The sequence below is a fragment of the Peromyscus eremicus genome, chromosome 10 (genome assembly GCF_949786415.1).
Source record: "Peromyscus eremicus chromosome 10, PerEre_H2_v1, whole genome shotgun sequence".
Taxonomy (NCBI): Eukaryota; Metazoa; Chordata; class Mammalia; order Rodentia; family Cricetidae; genus Peromyscus; species Peromyscus eremicus.
In genome coordinates this window covers 79,363,999-79,384,994 of record NC_081426.1, presented here as the reverse complement: position 1 = coordinate 79,384,994, position 20,996 = coordinate 79,363,999, and the positions used below count along the sequence as shown (strand labels likewise).

Here is a 20,996-nt window from a genome sequence, read left to right as displayed (position 1 = left end):
AAAGGGCCAAAACCAAAGCCCCCTAAAAAACCAAATTACTCACTCGGCGGCACTCAGGTTATTACTGTTTAGAGCCAGGCCCAGTGACTTACAACACCTTATACCAGGCCTATTCCCAATGTCCCTTAACCATGTTATATTAAGTCGACTACCTCAAGACCACAGCGAGCTGCCGTTTCCACTCTGTTCAGAGGAGACCTGACGTGCATGAATGGCTAGGGGGCTGCCCAGGTGACTTCCCTCAACTCTCGGACAAGAACCCCATCACTCTCTTTCACGGGTGGGACTCTGCCCGTGAGACCCTACCCACTGCGTCTCTGTCCGAAGTCTCTGTTCTTTACTAAAACTTTTATGTTTGGTTAATCCTTCTACCCCTGTGCCTTGGGCTCATCACTCTTGCCATGACAATATTTGCTAAAACAACTGTGCCACCTATTCATTATGGTGAAACACAAAGTGAACATTTTGTAGTGAAAGTATTCACTTTGAGGTTTGGGAGAAAATAACAAGCTAGTGGTTTTTGATCTATGGTTAAAGTCTAAAACTGGTGGGCTGGGGAGGAACTTAAGCCATCAGGGGGTAGCACGGTCTGCGGTGATGCAATGCCAATGCTGCTGAACACCAGGCTAGAAGACATGGGGCTTTATCCAGTATCCTCACATATCTCCCACAGGATGAGCCGGTAACCGTGTGAATGTTTAAAGGCATTCAGAAGCCAGCCAACCAGGAAACGCTTGTTGGGAATCTCCTATTGGTAAGACATAATACTAGACTCAAGGGCCAAGTTCCTTTTCTTGGGATGGTTTCACCAAATTTCTGAGGTCATACAAAATCTGTCACAGGAAAATTTCTCTAAGAAACTCCTTAGGAATAGAAAGTAACTTTGTAGATAATTTAATTTAGAGATTTTTTTTTTACCCCAGACTCAAAACAGGCAATATCCAGATAACAGGCCAAAATGCCTTTAATAGCAGTAAAAATAATATCAATAAAACTCAAATATATTCTAAGCAAGACAATATAGAAACATCTACTTTACAAAATAATTTACACTATTTAGTTATGATACCCGGAAGTTATGTCTGTGAATAATCTACAAGAACATGAAGCATAAGCATGATAGTCACAATATACAGTGGTACAATAATTTATACTGAACTAGTAAAGACAACTGAACATTGAGTATTTTATCTGTATAAGGTAGTCTTCCCCAAATGGCCTCTGCAGATCCTGGAGATTGTGAATTGGTGACAGGGTGTAGCAAGCCTTACTTAGTCTCTTTTTCTGGTTACTCAGTCCCAGAGCGACAATTTCTTCTCTTCTTCATTTCCCACTTTCCTAAGCTCTGTGATCTGATAATTAGCCTGTCTTCCATTCTCCTAGAATATGCTCTTTTAACAAGGCTGTCTACTTGGAGAGGTCAGGAGAAAATTATCAATGAAAGTAGCTACTTCAGATGTGTTATCTCCAGTGATGGTTTGGTGGAGAAAAAAAAATCAGAGAGTAGAATTTACAGAGTAGATTAAAAGAGAGTGAAAAGCATGAAAAATGGGATACATATATATGTGTATATATAAAGTAGGAAAAACGAGAAATTTAAGGAGAAAAAAGAGTCAGAGAGGAAAAATGAATTGGTTAAAGGTCAAAGTTACACACTAGGAGACAGAGCAGACAGACGATGGTCAAGGATAGCTACTTCAGAATGTGAGAAGTGATGGAGAGAGAATGGGGAGGAGCTCTATGGAGACTGACGGAGAAAGAGAAGATCAAAGGAGAAAGAAGGAAGCAAATAACGAAGTTAGAAGACAGTAGAAGGAAAATTGCCAGAGATCATATTAACTAGGAAACAGAATGAACAAGAACAACACAAAGGAAAAAAGTATGCAGTGCATCAGGACTATACTGGTGTGCAGGCCTCTATATAATTGGGAAGACTCAGCAGCCTGCTAGATGTGCAAAACCAAACAACGTTGTAAGGAATTTGAGAGAAAAAGGATAACTGAGCAAGAAAGAGGAAACTAACTCAGACAATCAGACAAATAGCTTCCAAGTTTCAAGGCAGGAATGGTCACAGCCTTCATGCTTTTTCTTAAGTGTGCACTAATTTGTTACAGTGCTGGATCCAGCCAGCCCCAAAAGCCCACTCTCATTAACTCTACCTGGGCCACACTGTTTCTACTGTTGGGAGGGTGAAAGACGTAGGGATCAGCAAGAAGATCAGATAATCAAGTCTCAGGGGACAGAGTTACAAAATCATTGACGTAGGATTGCTAGTTGTTTTCATGCCCCGAGAATGCTCGGTTGAAGTGATCCCTAAGCCTGAAGCAGTAAGCAGCCTTGTACTTGGTCCTCTTGACTGGTTCCTTGAAAAGCTTCAAATGTAGTGTGTTCATCTGCATTCGCTTGATCTACATTTATACTTTTAAATTGTTCCCTCGTAGCTAACCCAACTGATGTCTTAGGATTTTCAGTAGGTGTAGAGAGAGCACCATTAAGCAGGCTTTGTCTTCCATCATTAGTTGGAGGTCCAGTGCTTGAAGAGTGAAACTTTGCTAATTTGGAGCTAAAACATGGCACCTTAAGGATGGTAGGTGGTCTTTGCTGCTGCATCTCGTCCCCATTTCCTTGGCCTTCACTTTGTATGCTGTCTGGGCCAGAGCCTTTATCAGGGATGTCAATAACAAGCTGTTCAGGAATAAGGTCAGCAGTTCTTTCACTGAGCTGGCTGCCTTCAAAAAATTGTTTCAGAACATCCCTCCGATCTCCTCCAAGGTCACTTTTAAGACAGGGTGTATTTTTTGGCTGAGGAGAGCTGGCTTCAGGAAAGGCCATAATTCCGGTGTCTAGTTGATTCTTTCCAGAATATGGTGTGTTCCTCCTCAGAGCAGGGACACCATCTCCAAAAGGACTTGGGTTTGGCTTTCTGCAGTTAGTTTATTCTCTGAGATGTTTCTTTGACTAGGTAGGATGCTGGTTGGGGAGACATTAGGTCTTGCATACTTGGTATAACTACTTTCTGTATGCACAGGGCTGGTTTTTTTGGTCTCCCTTGGTGCAAGACCATAGGATGAAGTGTAGTCTTGTAGGGCCAGCACATTGTCTTTGTGTGCCGTGGAGCCACCAATACAGCAGGAACCTCTCTGACTGTGGTGAAATAAGTGTGCTTCATTTTGGCCTGATGGGTAACTTTGAGGAATGAAATCAGGGAAAGCCAACTGTTCTCTCTCTGGTGGACTTAAATTAGTAATTTGTAAATCATAGTTCAGATTCTCACCTTCAAGCCATGTTGGGTCTTTCGGAAGTCCAGCAGGGGAACTGGTAGGATGGTTCCTCTTCTGGTTTGGTGGATTAGATTTGTGTGAACTTGTGGACTGACCCCAGATATTTCCACTGAAATATGGCTCACTTTCTCTTTGCTTCTGTGCTTGATTCCCGTGGTCCCAGGAGGTCCATGAAGGAAAGAGAGTGCTTTCTTCTTGTCCTATGGCATTATTAATATAATAATTTCTGGGGTCCACAGGTGGTGCTATCGTAGGACCTGGATTATAGATTGGAAAATTTTCATGTGGGTTCCAGGGATAGATTTCACTGTAAGGAAAAGTTTCCTTAGGTGGCTTACCTAAGGAATAGGGAAGATATTCTTGTGGTAGGGTTGAGGCGTATTTATCACCTTCATACTGCCTAATTGTTGGGCTTCCTTTGAAGTTCAGCTCTTCATCACCCCATTTACTTTGTCCTGGAAAAGATTCATCTTCATTTGGATCAATTGGATCCTCTTCATTATACTGCTCTGTCTCCTTCTGGTCTAGAGAATTCATGGGGTACTGTGGATTTTCTGGTTGCCTCATAGTACTGGGAGAGCTAACCCTCTCATTCCATGTATTGCTTCTAATGTATGGTGAGTTCTCATTAGGATAGTAAGGGTTGTTATAGTCATGGTAAAAAATATTCCCTCTAGAGCCATAGGAAGGATAAGGTAACATTTCTTCCTGCCTCCCATGATCCTTTAAGGGTGGAGGGATTTCTTGGTGATTCCAGGAGTTTCTTTCAGCAGGGAAACGGTTTCTTGTAGGAGAAGGGATTTTCTTAGGGTACGCAGGCTGTTGTGTACTGTGCTTTAATTCAGGTTTCTTAGTTTCTGATTCAAATGGGGTTCTTCTTGGCTCTAAAGCAATTCCTTTGGGCAGATTCTGGCTTTGGATTTGTATTTTTGGACTTGGCATTCTTCTGGAATCTCCTCTTGAGAAGTAGGGGTTTTCTTGTTGATCAAAAGAATTAAAATTTGGGCCTACCCTGCTACCCTCATGGTGAGGCAAATTATAATTTGGTTTGTTAATTCCATATTGTTGAGAGTTTCTCCAGGGTCTGGCTGTATCTTTTGTGGAACTGACTGTTCTTTCTTTTTGACCTGGTGACTTTTCCTTTGGATTTTGGGTTTTCACATTGTGGCTATCAGTAACCTGTTTAGGACCCATGGAGGCCACATTGGTTCCCACAGGGTGTTTGTTTGAGGCAGCATTGGCACCCACAAATGGTTTATTTGAGGCAGCATTGTTTCTCACAAGTGGTTTATTTGCGGCAGCATTGTTTCTCACAAATGGTTTATTTGAGGCAGCATTGGTTCCTGTAGATGGTTTATTTGCAGCTGGATTGGTTCCCACAAAGGGTTTATTTGCAGCTGGATTGGCTCCCACAAAAGGTTTATTTGGGACTGGATTGGTTCCTACAAAGGGTTTATTTGAGGCTGGATTGGCTCCTAGAAAGGGTTTATTTGAGGCTGGATTGGTTCCCACAAAGGGTTTATTTGAGGCTGGATTGGCTCCCAGAAAGGGTTTATTTGAAGCCGGGTTGGTTCCCATGAAGGGTTTATTTGGGACTGGATTGGTTCCCATGAAGGGTTTATTTGAGGCTGGATTGGTTCCTATGAAGGGTTTATTTGAGGCTGGATTGGTTCCCATGAAGGGCTTATTTGAGGCCGGATTGGGTCCCACGAAGGGTTTATTTGGGGCCGGATTGGCTCCCAGAAAGGGTTTATTTGGCCCAGGCAATTTTCTTCCAAAATTTACTGGATTTCCTGCAGAGTTGGGATATTTGACTCCTGAAGTAGGAGGGAGAGGTTTGCGGTAAGTTGGATTTCCTGGACGAGTAGTTTGTTTGCCTTCCCAATCAAAGGAATTCCACTGAGGACCCCTTTGTATTTGTGGGTTTTGGTAACCAGGTCTGTTCTGTCTGGGCTCCATGGTACCGGTGGTTTGCCATTGTCTTCCTGAAGGATAATTTCGCATATTCGGATAAGGATAATTCTCATAAATATTTGGCTGACTTGGTCTCCACGGAATTTGGTTTTTCGATACTCCTTGGCCTGAAACATTTACTTTAGGGAGAGGGAAGATACCATTTTGAACTGTAGGGTTGTTGCCAGCATTCGGCCCAGGGCTGTTCCCTATTGGGCTAGTATCATTTCCGCCTTGACTTCCTCCAGGAACTGACTGTGTGGCATTAGCCTCTGGCACAGTTGAGTTAGTGGAGGCCTCTGGGGGTGGGTCGTCTGGGGGTGGGTCCTCTGGTTTAGGAGGATCTTTTTCTTTGGGTTTTTCATAATCTTCAAACATCTCTTCCGAATAATAAGGACGACCCCCAAAGCCGTGATATCCAAAATATGCATAGTAAGGATTCTGTAGGAACGAAGACAGGAAAAGAGAATTATTCTTTGTTTCCTCTTATGGTGTTGCTTGGAATTAGTGAAACAGGGAAATCTTGCACACAGGCTTCTCTTTCCACTACAGCCTACACTTTCCTTCTAGAAGTTTGAATTCTCCATTCTACCCTCTGGGTGCTGAGTATTCTTCTAGCCTTTAAGTCCAGGTCCTGAACCTTACGGTTAAACCGCTTTCTTGATCTAGGATCTCACTGTCTTACTCTTCACTCAGGCCTTGAACTTGTGAAGACCCTCATGCTTGTGCCTCCTGAGTGCTGTTATAGACATGAGCCACCACATCCAGGTTAACTTTTAGAAATCTTAACATTGTATCTAGTTCTTTGTTTTTGAGGCCGAGTTTTGTCATACAACCCTGGCTGGCCTGTAACTTGCTGTGTTTAGTTTTAATCTAAATTAAATCTAATCTAGCTCCAAACTTGCTGTGATCCCCCTGCCTTTTGCCTTCTGAGTGCTGGGATTACAGGCAAGACATCATGATTTGCAGTTTTTGCTTTTTGATTCCACCCTTCTCAGCCTCATTTCTGTGTTCTCATTTACACACCTATGTTGCTGAGGAATCAGTTACATGCCAGACTTTGAATATGGATACATGCTTGTACCTCACAAAGGTAAAGCCTGTCCCACAGTTCTCTAAGGTCCAGTCAGTAAAGCTCCAGAATCTTCCCACTGAATGAGCCCATAACTGGGTTCCCCTCCCTACGGAGGTCATCCTCCAATATTGCATGTCTAAGGAACATTTACTCCTCTGAAACCCAGTTCCCCCAGTTTCTTCTTTCTCTAATTTCTCCAGACAATTAATGACCAAGTTCAGACATTGTATCTAAACTTTCATCCTTGTCCTGTCTTCTTTTATACCCATTACTCCCAAAATATTGTAGCTTTCTCACTGGCTACTGTATGTATAATCGTACTCATTCCCCCAACCCCCGATTTTCATTTGTTAGCACCATCAGAGTAGGAGAAACCAGGCATGGCTTTCTGAGAAATACAACGTTTTTCTTTTAAAATATGTGTTTAAAGTTGCCTTGACCTTAAAGGATAAACTCTAAATCCTTCAGCGTAATATGGAAAGCTGTATGTCTTGTTGCTAGACAGATGTGGGTTGCAGGCCCTTTTCACCACTTTCAGTACCATGACTATTGACTAAGTTCACTTTGTTCACTTGTAAGATGGAGATAATAATAATAATAGAATAGCAGAAACCACACAGTTTGTCATGAAAGTCAAATGATAATATAGGCATATGTTATATATGTCTTTATAGCTGGAACTTTGTGTCTAATAGATGCTACATATTATAATAAAAATGTTAAGATGTTTACAATCATCTGAGCCATGACCATGACAGTTAGCCTTATTTCGTCTTCCTTAAACTTGATGTGTTTTCAGCCGGGCGGTGGTGGCACACGCCTTTAATCCCAGCACTTGGGAGGCAGAGGCAGGTGGATCTCTGTGAGTTTGAGGCCAGCCTGGTCTACAAAGCAAGTTCCAGGAAAGGCTCAAAGTTACACAGAGAACCCTGTCTCGAAAAACTAAAAAAAAAAAAAAAAAAAAAAAAAAAAAAAAAAAAAAAAAAAGAAAAAATTCTATTTATCTGCCGGGCGGTGGTGGCGCACGCCTTTAATCCCAGCACTCGGGAGGCAGAGCCAGGCGGATCTCTGTGAGTTCGAGGCCAGCCTGGGCTACAGATCGAGTTCCAGGAAAGGCACAAAGCTACACAGAGAAACCCTGTCTCGAAAAAACACCACCACCACCACAACAACAACAAACTTGATGTGGTTTCAAATGACATCTACTGTTATTTCTCTGAGTCTTTGCACATGATTTCTTTCTATCTAACCTTTTCTCAGCACACTTGACTTATCCTTCAAGCCTCAGCTTGAGTGCCACAGTTGTGCCCTGACTTCCCTTAGCAGAGTTAGGCTTAGGATTTGTTCCTGTGTGTCTGCAGCAGCACAGCCTTCTGTTGTAATTATCATTACAGTGAATTTTAGTTGCTTCTAAAATTCTAGTTATTCTTCGGGGTCCTTCCACTTGATTTCTCTATGTGAAGTTTTTGAGTAAAAATACTGTTTTTGATATTCTAGTTTTCTAGAACAGTGGGGAATGCTTAATAATTTTCAATTAAATGAATAACCTATATGCATTTTTAGACATTTGCATATCATTTAGGTTATTTAATTTTTTCTCCCTGTTCTGATGATTAAACCCATGGCCTTAGGCATGGTAGTTGAGTATTCTCCTACTGAGCTGTGTCCTTAGCCCTAGTTTTTCTTTGAAAACAAATAGAATAGAGGGGAAAATAGTTTTATTCTCCTTTGGGATAGAGATGATGAGATAGATACGTGAGAAAATATTTGTAGTACCACACAGGAAATTGAACAGTGTCCCCAAGAGGTAGACTACAGATTTAGTGCCTGTGTTAATGTTTGGATTATTCTGTTTCACTTGCTAATGTTGTTTACGAAAATCTGAAGTTCTAGTTCCTAGGTCAAGGTGTATACAATGATCTACATCACTTCTATTTGGGTATTTTATAGTGATTAAAAAAACATCCTGTGCTATCATTGAGATAATAATTTCACCATCATTATTTTTAAGAACACCTTGTTCCTTTCTCCTTCAGCAAAGGTACTGATTTCTTCTTTCACTGAGTGCATATCACATATTTAAGAAAAAGAGTAAGGGAAGTCCATGGATAGAGTCAAACCACTAAGATAGTTTATTTGATGACATAGTCTCAGTGACATATTAAGAATTGGTTGGATATACTTGATTACTTTCTTGGAGTATACTAAAAAAGATATCATAAGATTTAGGTTTGGTCCAGTTTATCCTGTAACTGAAGAGGAAACATTGAATAATAATTTGTCTTCTCTGGATTTCAGTATTCATGCAATGGGATATTTAGATGATAATGCAATTTCTTGTGTAGGGGGTATTCTAAGATGATCTTACTTTCTTCCTGTGTGTTCTGCTGTCTAGAGTTCACCATCAGTTTCGCAAAGAGGCTAATAGTTTTCACAGGAGATATGTGAGCTATCTTTCATACGTGTAGAGGAAATGATGCACCATTTAAGTGGTATTGGGTTTAGAGGTGAGGCTGTGTATCTGTCTCCTGTGCTGTGTCCAATGATGTGTCAAACTTACTTAGGTTACTAGCTTGATTTCTATTTCACTTTAAAAAAATCTTAGGAACTTGAGTTAAAGGAGTTTTTTCATGATAGATTTTAGGTTCTTGTGACATTGGATTAAAAGATAGTAGCTGATAGATTAACTGAGGTGATGGCATCATGCCTACTTACTCCTTCTTCATTGCTGAATTTTGGACGTCCAAAGGCTGGTGGTGGTCCCCTCTGAAAGATGAAAAGCACAATGAACACAGGAAGAAATCATTTTTCTTTCTTTTCTTCTTTTCCATTATTTTTTTTAAAGTCTTGCTTTATAACACATACATTGCATTATGTAATACATTACGTAGCTGGGCTGGCCTTGAGTTCATGGCAATCCTCCTTCCGCAGCCTTCTGAGTTCTGAGATTACAGATGTGCACTACTCAGCTTGGCTAGAAATGTGTGTGTGTGTGTGTGTGTGTGTGTGTGTGTGTGTGTGTGTGTGTACATGTGTGTGGAGGCCAGAGGTTGATGTCAGATGCCTTCATCTTTCCTCCTTCACCTTAGTTTCTGAGATAGGATCTCTCGTTGAACCTGGAGCTCACTGCTTGACCGGAGCAGCTGGGCCAGCAAGCCCTAGGGTTCTCCTGTTTCCTCTTCCTGGTGCTGGGGTTCATAGGTGTGCATCACACTTTTTTTTCCCCAGTGTGAGCGCTGGGGATCTAAACTTGTCATCGTGTTTGCACAGCAAGTTCTTTACCCACTGGTGTATCCTTGGCCCCCACTTTCTGTGGTGGCATTTGTTCACAAGACTGGAGAGGCGTTGAATTGGTTCATGACTAATCATGTGTTAGTACTGTGAACTTGGTGCTCCCGAGACATTAGACTTGCTATCTACCTATTGATACTTATGATCCTTTAGTCAGTACTATTTTTATAAGGCTTCTACAGGATCCGAGGTTATCTTACTAAAAATACCCACATGTCTTAGCAATCACCTTACCCCACTATCTCAGAAAGAGAGAGAGAGACAGACACACACAGAGAGAAACAGAGACAGAGAGATAGAGAGAGACAGAGAGATAGAGATAGACAGATTAATATTTGAGTGATAATGGGTTCCAGCTATCCATATTAGATCACACAACAGTATGAGATCGAATAGTGATATTTAGCATGCCTCATTTACAATTAGAGTTAATTTTCCTAACAGAATTTGAAGGCTTACACAAGAAAAGTAAAGGCTTCCCATGTATGTGGATTATCAAACTCAAGATTATAAAAATCATCACATTATTAAAAGAGATTTATATATCCAATTCAACCTCCATCAAAATTTCAATTATATCTTTTGCAGAAATAGGAAAAAATTCTAAAATTTATGGGAAAGCACAAAAGATTTAAATAACCAGAATAATTCTAAACAGAGAAATTCTGGTGATAGCATGATATCTGATACTTCTTTGTATAGTACAGAGCTATAGTAACAAAGTTAGCATGGCATTTGTACAAAAACAGACACAAAGGCTAGTGGAATAGAAAGCCAAACCCAGAGATAAACCCACACAGCTACAAACACCTAATTTTCCACAAAGGTGTCAAAAACATTGGAAAAAACGCAGCTTCTTTAGCATGGTAAAACTATATATCCACCTGCAGAAGATTTAAACTAAACCCACATCTCTCACCTCACACCAAAACTAACTCAAAATGGACCAAAAGCTTGAATACAAGACCTGTATCTTTGAAGCTAGTAAAGGAAAACAGATCAAACACTTCAAGATGTATGTAGGCATAGGTAAGAATGTTCTGATAGCACCATTAGCACAAAAAAGACTCCCAAGAGTTGACAAGTAAGATTGCAGAACGTTAAAGAGTTTCTGCAAAGGATACAATCACCAGAGTGAAGAGACAGTCTACAGAATGTGAAGGAATCATTGCCAGCTATACTTAAGGGATAATGTAAATATTCTAATGAAGTGGAGAAGCAGTTATCAGAAGAAGAAATGCGAATGGCCAGTAAACATTTGAGAAAGTATTCAATGCTTTTAACTATCAAAGAAGGGCAAATTAAACTTTAAGATTCTATCTCAACACAGTCTGAATGGTTATGATTCCACCAAACCAATGTTAAGAAATGCAGTCAAGGATGTGTGGAAAGAGGACTCCTGGAAACTGCAGGTGGTAATGCAGAGTGACACAGTCACTATGGATGTTAGTGTAGAAGTTACTCACGAAACTCAAAGTAGAACTGTCTGTTTGACCCAGCCAGTTATACATGAAGGACTCTTAACATCAGCATACCACAGCGATACTTGAATATTTGTGTTTGTAAGCTGCATTCTTCACAATGATTTAAACAAGTGGAATCTGCCTAATTATCCATTAACAGATGAATGGGTAAATAAAATGTACATTTACACTAGGAATTTCTATCAGCCATGAAGAAACATGACATAGTGACATTTTCAGGAAATGGATGTAACTGGAGATCCTTGTGTTAAGCAAAGTAAGTCAGGCTTAACGAAAACTGCCCCCTTTTCTCTTAATTGTGGACTCTAGATTGTTTGTCCATATGTCTGTGTATGTGTGCTTATGTGTGTTTGTGCAGCTCAGTAAATCAGGAGGACCCTGAGAGGGAATGAAAAGATCTTACAGGAAGTGAGAGGGATGGGGAAGAGAGTAATGAAATATGTGTGTCATGAAAGAAAGGCGGGAACTTTTGGGAGCAAAGTGGTGGACCATCAAGAGAGGAGCCAAGGAGGAGAGAGAGCAGTGGGTGAGGAGGATAAATAAGAAAAAGGAAGCTGGGTGGCGGTGGCACACGCCTTTAATCCCAGCACTCGGGAGGCAGAGCCAGGTGGATCTCTGTGAGTTCGAGGCAGCCTGGTCTACAGAGCGAGATCCAGGACAGGCACCATAAACTACACAGAGAAACCCTGTCTCGAAAAATAAAAAAAAAAGAAAGAAAGAAAGAAAGAAAACACGTATGTGTGGAAGGGCTATTATGAGGGACTGAAGAGATGCTTTCCATGCAAGCCTAAGGACCCAAGTTCAGATGCCCAGTCTGCCCAAAAAGCTGGGTGTGGTGGTGTGCATATGTAATTCTAGGGTTGAGGAGGCAGAGATGGGCAGATCCCTGGAACTGGTTGCCAGCCAGCCTAGCCAAAGACAGGAACTCCAGATTCCATAAGAAACTCTGTCTTTAAGATGAGGTGGAGAGTTATTGAGGAAGACAATGGACATCAGCCTCTGTCCTCCACATACATTCATACACATATACATCCACACACACGTTCACACCCCTATACAAACACACAAACACAGGAAGTGTTATCAGGAAACCATTATTTTGTATGCTAATATCAAAGGTTAAAAAAAGAGTACATTAAATTAAAAGAAAGCTCAGGGATAGTTAAAGTAGCAACGTTTTAAAAAGTAGTTTTTGTTTCTCTTCAGGAGGTTAATGTAGATGAGATTAATAGTCATTTAATATGAAAATTATGTTGCTTTTGAACTATTCACCTGGAACTACCTATCTCTCCTTCCTTGAGTGTGAAAAAAAAGCCACCCTTTTAAGGAGTAAACAAAGTAAGGAGTGAATTGTTCATTCCAAACCTTGGTCAGAGAGTTATAAGCAAGAAAAACCTATTTCATAGCCAAATGAACAGTTATTGAGTAATTCCTGATGCACAGCTGTTTTTAACAGCTTGCCTTTACACAGCAGTTCTCAACCTGTGGGTCAGGACCCCCTTAGGGTGGTCAAATGATCCTTTTACAGAGATCACCTAGGACCATCAGAAAACACAACTATTATATTACAACTCGTAACAGTAGCAAAATTAAAGTGATGAAGTAGCAACAAAAATGATTTTGTGGTTGGGGTCACCACAGCATGAGGAGCTGTATTAAAGGGTCGTAGCATTAGAAAGATTGAAAAACACTGCCTTTACTATTATTTTAGTTCAAAAAAGCTAAATATTATATTTAATGTTATTAATTTTAAACTTTAAGAACTTTTTGAGAATTCAATATTATTTTGCAAAATTCTTTTTAATGACGTACCTATTGTTAGAAAAAAGATGTGATGGACAGATCATAATGTAGTCATGGCTTGCTTCTTAGTTTAAAACTCTGTCTTGGGTCAGTTTTACTAGTATATTTAAATTATGAAATTCATTGAAGATATCATGATCTCTTATGTGAGAGGTTTATAGTACAACCATTTAAAATTAATTTGTTAACATATGTTATTAGATTTATGGGAGGCCTGTCCTTTTCTGAATATAAATGGAGGAGGAGTGGATGGGGGGCAGAGGGAAGGTGGGGGGTACTCGGAGGAGAGGTGGGAGGGGAAACTGTGGCCAGGATGTAAAATAAATAAATAAATTTATTTTAAAAAATTTACGTTATTAGTAGTCATGATTTAGGCTCTGTTCATGTTGACAACTGGTCTGATAAAAATTTACTTAATTTTTAAAATAATTTTTCTGAATAATTACTAACTTGATTTTGTTCCATACTCTCTACTGACTGGTATATTACAGTATATAAGCTTGTATTAGTCTTATATGTCACATACTAATATTTAATTTACAGCACATAAAAAACTCTTACCTGTGGAATAGGCCATGGTGGTTGTTGATAGGGGTAAAGCCCATTGCCAAATGGTGGAAATGGCTGGAAAGAAATGCAAGTTAGAGTTATTTGGTAGTGAGATTGAAAATGAGAAATGAAAGAAATTGATAATGATTATTTGAAAACTGGAGACTGCTTATATTTTTGTTTGCATTAAATCTCTCTCTCTTTCTTTCCTACTCTCTCTTTCTCTCCTTCTACCTCCCTTGTCGCCCCCACCTCCCCTGCATATTTTTGATGTAGATGACGGTAATAGTACGATTAAACACTGTATTGAAGCAGTAGTAGATTATGGAACTCCCTTAGACCTCAGATGACCATGCACTATTGTTATTCCCACTGAGAAGCTGAACTGAGGTTCAGAGAAGTTAGTGGCCCCAAATGGCAGAGTTGTGACCGAAACCAGGATTCAAATCCAGGAGTGTCTTTTTATTCACTTTGTATTCCCTATATATTTAACTGTTTGTGATAACAGATAACCAAAAGCTGCTATTTCTGAAGTTCTATACAGCAAGAGCTCTTGAGAAACCATTTGTACATCCTCTTGTCTTGTGTTGACTATACTTAAGTTACCTGGAAGTACTGAAGGCAGTGGCAGTTTCAGAAGAATATTACATGTCATCAAAGCATGGGTCTGGAAATGCTTTAGAAGCCATTTGACTTATTCTTGGGGAAAGAAGTCTAGAAATGTGAGGAAACTTCCTTAACATTGTAGGACCAATGAAGGCTGGCGTAGAACTTGACCTTTCTCTCCTGACTCTTCTTCTAGTGGTCGCGAGACTCTGTATTATATTTTAAAGATTTTCTCACCACATGGCCAAGGTGGTCGTCTAGTCCTGATCCCACCTCAGCCCTCATATTGCTGCAATCATAGGCATGTCCCACAATTCACAGCTTGATGCTGTGTTTTAAAAGGAGCTTTAGGGCAACAATATTCGTGTAATTTTGAACTAAATAAGATTGGAATTGATCTGTCAGGCAACTTCTGATAAATGTCAAAATTAACTATCATATTCTTACACAATAATACCTGTACTGAATTTTGGAGGCAGTGTGGATGCTGGAAAGGTATGGACCTCCAGATCTCTTTCAAGGCATTTTTTAAGCCTCTGATATGGAAGTTGTCTAGTCAAGCCTTACCTGAGGTGGCTGGGCTTCCTCTTTGGCCCGTGCTGCTTCATTTGGTGGTTCCTTTGGAGGCTGCTTCTGTGGTTGTGGCTCTTGCGGATTGGTCTGGTTGGGTTTGGCAGTCTCCTGGGTTTGATCAGGCTTGCTTGGGAAATTGGGCATTGGGGGTGGATTCCATGCATTGGGTACTGGCTGAGGCCACATGGGCATCTGGTATGGAGGGTACGGCGGAGGCATGTGTGGAGGCATTGGCAAACCGTTTCCATAGGGGCCCATATGCATCATCTGAGAGAGTAGCAAAAACAGTAACACTGAATGAGGGCTGAGGACCAGACTCTTCTCACCTTCTAAATGTAAACTTCTAAAACCAAGGCAAGAAGCTTACAAATCCAGTGGAATTTGATGCTAAGATCTTTAGTGAAAACTTCACACATTTTTGTCTTACTGAATGAAAGCTGGCCAAACTTATCAAAAAAGCAGACTTCAATAAGAAATTTCAGTTTAAGAGCTTGACGGGCTGAAGAATGGCTGAGTGGGCAAAGTGCTTGCCACACAAATGTGGGCACCTGAGTTTGGATCACTTGAAACCATGCATGGAAAGCTGGGCACAGTAGCGTGATTCTGTAACCCCAGTGCTCCTATGGTAAGATGGGAGATGGAGACAAGAGAATGCCTGGAAGCTCATGGGCAAACTGGTCTGGTATATTCAGTACAAACCACAAAGAGAGACACTGTCTCAAGAAAGGTGGAGGGCAAAACTGATGCCCTAAGTTGTTCTCTGACCTTCATACACGTGCACACACACATTATGTACACGTACACATAGAGCAATCTTCCTGTTTTTGAAATCCAGAGTGCAGAGATTTTTTTTTTGAGATGTACCACCCCACCAAGCACAAGCATTTTATGTTTTTCTAAGTGTACAGATTTTTATGGAAAATTATGTCAAATCCAAAACCCATGTGAATTGCTATATATAAGGCCAGGTACAGAGAGAAAGGGAAATAAAACAAAACAACCAAAACCCAAATAACGTTCCAAAACCAACCAAACAACAAACACACGAGACCCTCAAAACATGCAGGATTTTCCATTGGTGAAAATGTTGACTCATAGACATCAAAACGGCAAGAAAAGCTGAAGTTTAGGAGGAGAACATTGATTATGATGACTTTAGGTAAAGAATTTACAGAAAAATTACGAATGGAAAGGATTAGACATAATTGATGAAGTCTTTAATAATGCCACAAAAGTAAAAAGTGACGTGTTTTTAGGCTGTCACACAATTTTGTCAGAGGACCAGCTGACACTCATGGTTTAGTTTGTTCTAAAATTTAGCATATAAACTGGACGATGGTGGTATATGCCTTTATCCTAGCCCTCAGGAGGCAGAGGTACCAGATCTTGAGTTCCAGGACAGCTGGGGCTACACAGAGAAACCCTGTCTCCAACAAACAAACAAACAAACAAACAAACAAACAAACAAACGAATCAGCATATGATACCACCATAAGAATAACCCATGTTCACTCCAACAAGATAAAAAAAAAGACACTTCACAATTTTAGTATTTTTTAAGAGAACACAGATAGAATCCTTTCTTCTAATAGTATTTACTATATGACTTTTGTTGTCATTGCTTGTGGAAATAGCTCTTGGAAATTTAGTCAGAACCAAGTGTTCTAGGACATAAGGAATGCTTGTAATTAGTAGATGATGTTCATTTATAGAATAAAAACACAATAAAAATGAATAAGGAGAATGTTTGTCACTAGGGGACAAGTGAAAGGGTTTATTGTAATGGTTAGCTTGTAACTAAGACACATGGCTGGTGATTAGCATTGCTATGAACTAAGACAAACATGACCCAGGTTCTGGACATAAACATGAAAGTCTCAGAAGTCATATAAAGAAGAACTTACAGGCGGGGCATTCATAAAGTTGAATTGACTATATCGCATCATCTGAAATGAAAGGAATCCATGAATGTGGCACAAAATGAAAAGCTTTTATTCATTTAATTCACAAAGCATGAGAAATGAGTTTAGGATCTGAAGGCACAATAGTCATAATCTCTTTTTCAAATTCCATGAATGTAAAACTTGTATTAAAAATTCTAGAGTATATAAATTTTTTGCATATGTGCAGTTTAAAAAAAATCAAACATTTAATATGTCTGGGTATATGTCTGTGTATCACAGTGAGTGTCTGGTGCCCACAGAGGCCAGAAGATGGTGTCAGATGCCCTGGCACTGGGGTTCCAGGTTTCAGACAATTAATGCAAATGCTGGGAATCTCTATTCTCTGTTCTTTGGAAGAGCATCAGTGCTCTTAACCACTGAGCCATCTCTCCAGCCTCATATGCACAGTTTTGTATAAGTGTTCTTCTGTGCACATATGGAAGCCAACACCTCAGATAATGTTCCTTAGGAGCTATCTACCTTCTATTTTGAAACAGAGCTTCGTTTGGTATCTGGGCCTTCCTGATTTGGGTAGGCTGAGTGAGCTCCAGGAAACCTCCTGTTTCCACTCCTTGGTGCTGGGATTGCAAGTGAGTGTCACCAAACTCGGCTTTTATGGGGTTCTGGGGAATCAAACTCAGGTTTTCATTCTTGTACAGCAAACTCTTTACCAACTGAGCTGTCTCCCCGGCCCCTGAGTTTCTGATTTTGAAGTCAGACATCATATTGAATCAATATAGAAAACAAAACAGAAAATAAACATAATTTACTTTGAAGATTTTGAATGTTCTGTTTATTTGGAATTTAGGATTTGAGAACAAGATAATTCGTGGTAAAGATACCTGTTTTGCTGGGTGTGGTGGCACACACCTCTAATCCCAGCACTTTCAGAGGCAGGTGGATCTATGTGAATTAGAGCCCAGCCTGGTCTACATAGTGATTTCCATGACTGCCAGGGCTCCATAAAGTAGAGACTCTGTCTCAAAAACTAAATAAAACAAAAAACCCAAACAAACAAACACACTAAGATTCCTGTTTCAATTGTACATGGAATTTGACTAACGGTAACTAGTTATGTTAAGATATATGTAAGTATTTACTTTCTAACACTCCCAGGTGTGCATGGCTCTTTACTAGTGAACAAAAACGACCCCAAAGCTAACAACTAAATTTTAACCTAAATGGACGCTGAAGCACATGAGTAGACTCCTGGGGGAGAATAATTTTGCTTTGATTTGAGTGGAAGACTTTCAACTTTCCCTCCCTTTGTCTCTTTATAAGACATTTTATATTCTAAAAAAAAAGTACCAGTAATCTCCTTTTCATGAGCTTCTAGGTAGGACCCTGGCACACATCTCCTCTAGTACAGAGTGTAATACATACCTCTTCACTTTTACTGCTAAATCCAGGCATCCGGGGCATTGGCATCTGGAACTGAGGGAGAAATGCAGAGCCTTAGCTGAAATAACCTGTCAGCTGTCCCCAAGGAGTGCAATAAGAGAATACAAAGAAAACTTTGAATACAAAAGGAAACACTTACAGGCATGGCGGCAGAGTTACCGAGCAGACCCAGCAAAACCAGGAGGATCTCCATTTTTACATTTGGTACCTAGAATACAAAACTGAATATCATTTGGGGACAGCAAAATGATTATGCTTTGGGTACTCTACAGTTAGTTAGGCACTAGCTTATGGGCACTCTACAGTTAGTTAGGCACTAGCTTATGGGCACTCTACAGTTAGTTAGGCACTAGCTTATGGGCACTCTACAGTTAGTTAGGCACTAGCTTGTGGGCACTCTACAGTTAGTTAGGCACTAGCTTATGGGCACTCTACAGTTAGTTAGGCACTAGCTTGTGGGCACTCTACAGTTAGTTAGGCACTAGCTTATGGGCACTCTACAGTTAGTTAGGCACTAGCTTGTGGGCACTCTACAGTTAGTTAGGCACTAGCTTCCTCACTTGTCTATCAAGGAGAGTTCAGAAATATAAAGGGATTCTACCTAGTTTTATGTTAACTGGTAGATATTAATTACCAAAGTCAGATTAAGGAGGAAAGATGTGTGTGTGTGTGTGGGAGAGGCAGGAGGAGAGGGAGAGAAGGGGACAGGGAGACAGAGAGGAATCACAGGAGACTTAAGAGAGTTTATAACCTAAAAAAAACATAGTATTTGTGATTCTGAGAGTCTCCCTACCAAGTTGGTTTAGAAGGGCTTAGTAAGGTCCAACCACATCCACTGTACATACCCTTGGTTTCAATGAATGTACACTTCAAAAATTAGGACTTGGAAGTTTTGTAAGACACTGTATACAACATTGCATTATATAGAAATATTAACATTATGATTAAATAAATTATAGAATTTCACAGTGTTATTTTTCATCTGTTTGTGTTTCTATTATTGTTATGACTTGACCTTTAATAATGCACATTTGTTCAAGGGCTTGTCAGGAAAAAATAAGAAGGAAGAGACAGATGTGCATTTTGTCTTTTCCTTAGAGAAATAACTGCTGAAGCTAGTGTGTTCAGTGTAGGTTACAAAGCCACAAGGAAGTGAAAAGAGAGCATGGGTAGAGGATCTCCGTTCTAAATGTCTCTGAGGTTGTGGATCAAGGCATTTGGGAAGCTTTGGGTGCTCATCTCATTCAGTTACCCATTTCATCTTTATAGTAGAGTCACAGGGACTCTAGATTTTGTACACTCATGCATGGATACATCTTATTTTCTTTTGTGTGCATATAATGTCACTTATTTTTTTAAAACTATCAAATTATATTGGGTGACTTTTAATGTCCTTTCTACCTCTAAAAAACATAACTGAATAATAGTCAACCCTTATTTTTTGACTTGAAAATAATACTCAGTGGCTGCTTTGAAGTACAGTGACTGTAAGTCTTTATGTTGTCCACATCATCTTACATATTTAAGTGAGAATTTGTCTTCTCAAGAGCACTTAATAACCTTATCGTTCGAAAGACCAGATAATAGAAAAGTAAGTGGAATACTCACCAAGTTACATGGCCTTGGAAGAGAGGCTGGATTTCTGCACTGAAGCAGCAACATGTTCTCACCAAAACTTTCATAAGCCTTTTGGGAAAAATAAGGATTTCTGCATGAGAAGAAACTCCAGTTTGGAAACAGAGCAAATAAATTAAATGAATAGCAAAGCGTCACCTCTAGGGCAGCCCATGGCATGTTAGTCATTTTATCCAACCATACCCTTATTAGAGGGTCCTCAAAATCGAGCTTAATCTTCAGTGCCTTAAGATTAGGATGAGAGCTAAATCAGAGAGAAAATGAGATAGGCATCGTATTTTGAGATACTTCTAGTGCATTGTTGACAAAACTTCTTTATGGGAGAATGTACAAAGGTACAGTGTTAAAGGAAGGAAACCTATAAGAGAAACAAACACCAAATAAACTAAGGAGCTGAAACTTTTATCAAAAGATTAGTCTACAAAAGTGATTTGGAAATATCACGGAGTACAGTAGGAAAGTTAACAAACATCCATAAGTAAGGTCATTATTTGGCACTATACAATATGTTGATAATGTTTTTGATACTCACCCAATGCCACTGAGAAGCTGCACTATATAAGAAGTAAACTTGAACTTTGTTAACCTGTCTTTGAAATATGTTCTTACTAGTCTATGCTGGAAATGACTACAAACTGCTGAAGCCAGAGAAAGCCAAGGAACAAGACACATTTATTTCTTAATAATAAAACAAAAATTCTTCAAGAAGGTCATGTTCAGTACCCAAAAGACTTAACATAAAAAGATCCCTCCTTGTCAGGAGCCTTGATAGCAGGATCACATTTAAGTACTGTTGTAGACATGCACAACCAATCAGCTTTGAGGAAAATGGTTTTGCCATCACAAGTGTTTAAAGTAAAAAAAAAAAAAATCGAGTGCAAAATTTATACTGTGTTATTATAGGAGCTGTGGAATGAAGTCTCTTATTATCTGTAATAACAACTCAGAAAAACAAGCTTACAGCAGTAAGATTTAGAAGGTGCTTTCCTTGTGAATTTGGGCTTTGAAGTGTAGAAACTTCATTTATACAAATATATTTTGGGAACAAAAGTGACTATTAACTATATGCTACTGACATAAACCACTGGCCACCATCAAAAGGTGGAATAATATAGATCTAGTTAATATATGGTTAATATGTAATTAAACTGGAATGTTATATCTATGACTGACTCAGTTATTTGGTGCGTATTCTATAAAAGCCTAGAGTATAGTTCCTTTTAAAACTCAGATGTAACTTAGTTGTTGGGGATTTAGGATTTTAGAGGAGCTGACCAGAATGGCAAGTAGCTCGCAGATGTTTATGATGATAGAATTTTGGAAAAACTGTAGTTGAGAAATTCACTTATAGTTATGTATTTGGCTTGTTGGTTTTTCTGCAACTCGGCTTTTCATAATAAAG

At 39.6% G+C, this 20,996-nt stretch overlaps 1 protein-coding gene across 1 annotated transcript; it reads right to left on the bottom strand.

Moving 5' to 3' along the window:
* Nucleotides 1-2,313: 2,313 nt before the first annotated feature.
* Enam (enamelin) lies at nucleotides 2,314-19,621 on the bottom strand. Its single transcript, XM_059274627.1, is given in 9 exon segments — nucleotides 2,314-2,921; nucleotides 2,924-5,675; nucleotides 9,025-9,075; nucleotides 13,449-13,511; nucleotides 14,610-14,882; nucleotides 16,520-16,561; nucleotides 17,942-17,992; nucleotides 18,099-18,167; nucleotides 19,568-19,621. Coding segments are annotated over 9 exon segments (3,963 nt in total).
* Nucleotides 19,622-20,996: the final 1,375 nt, after the last annotated feature.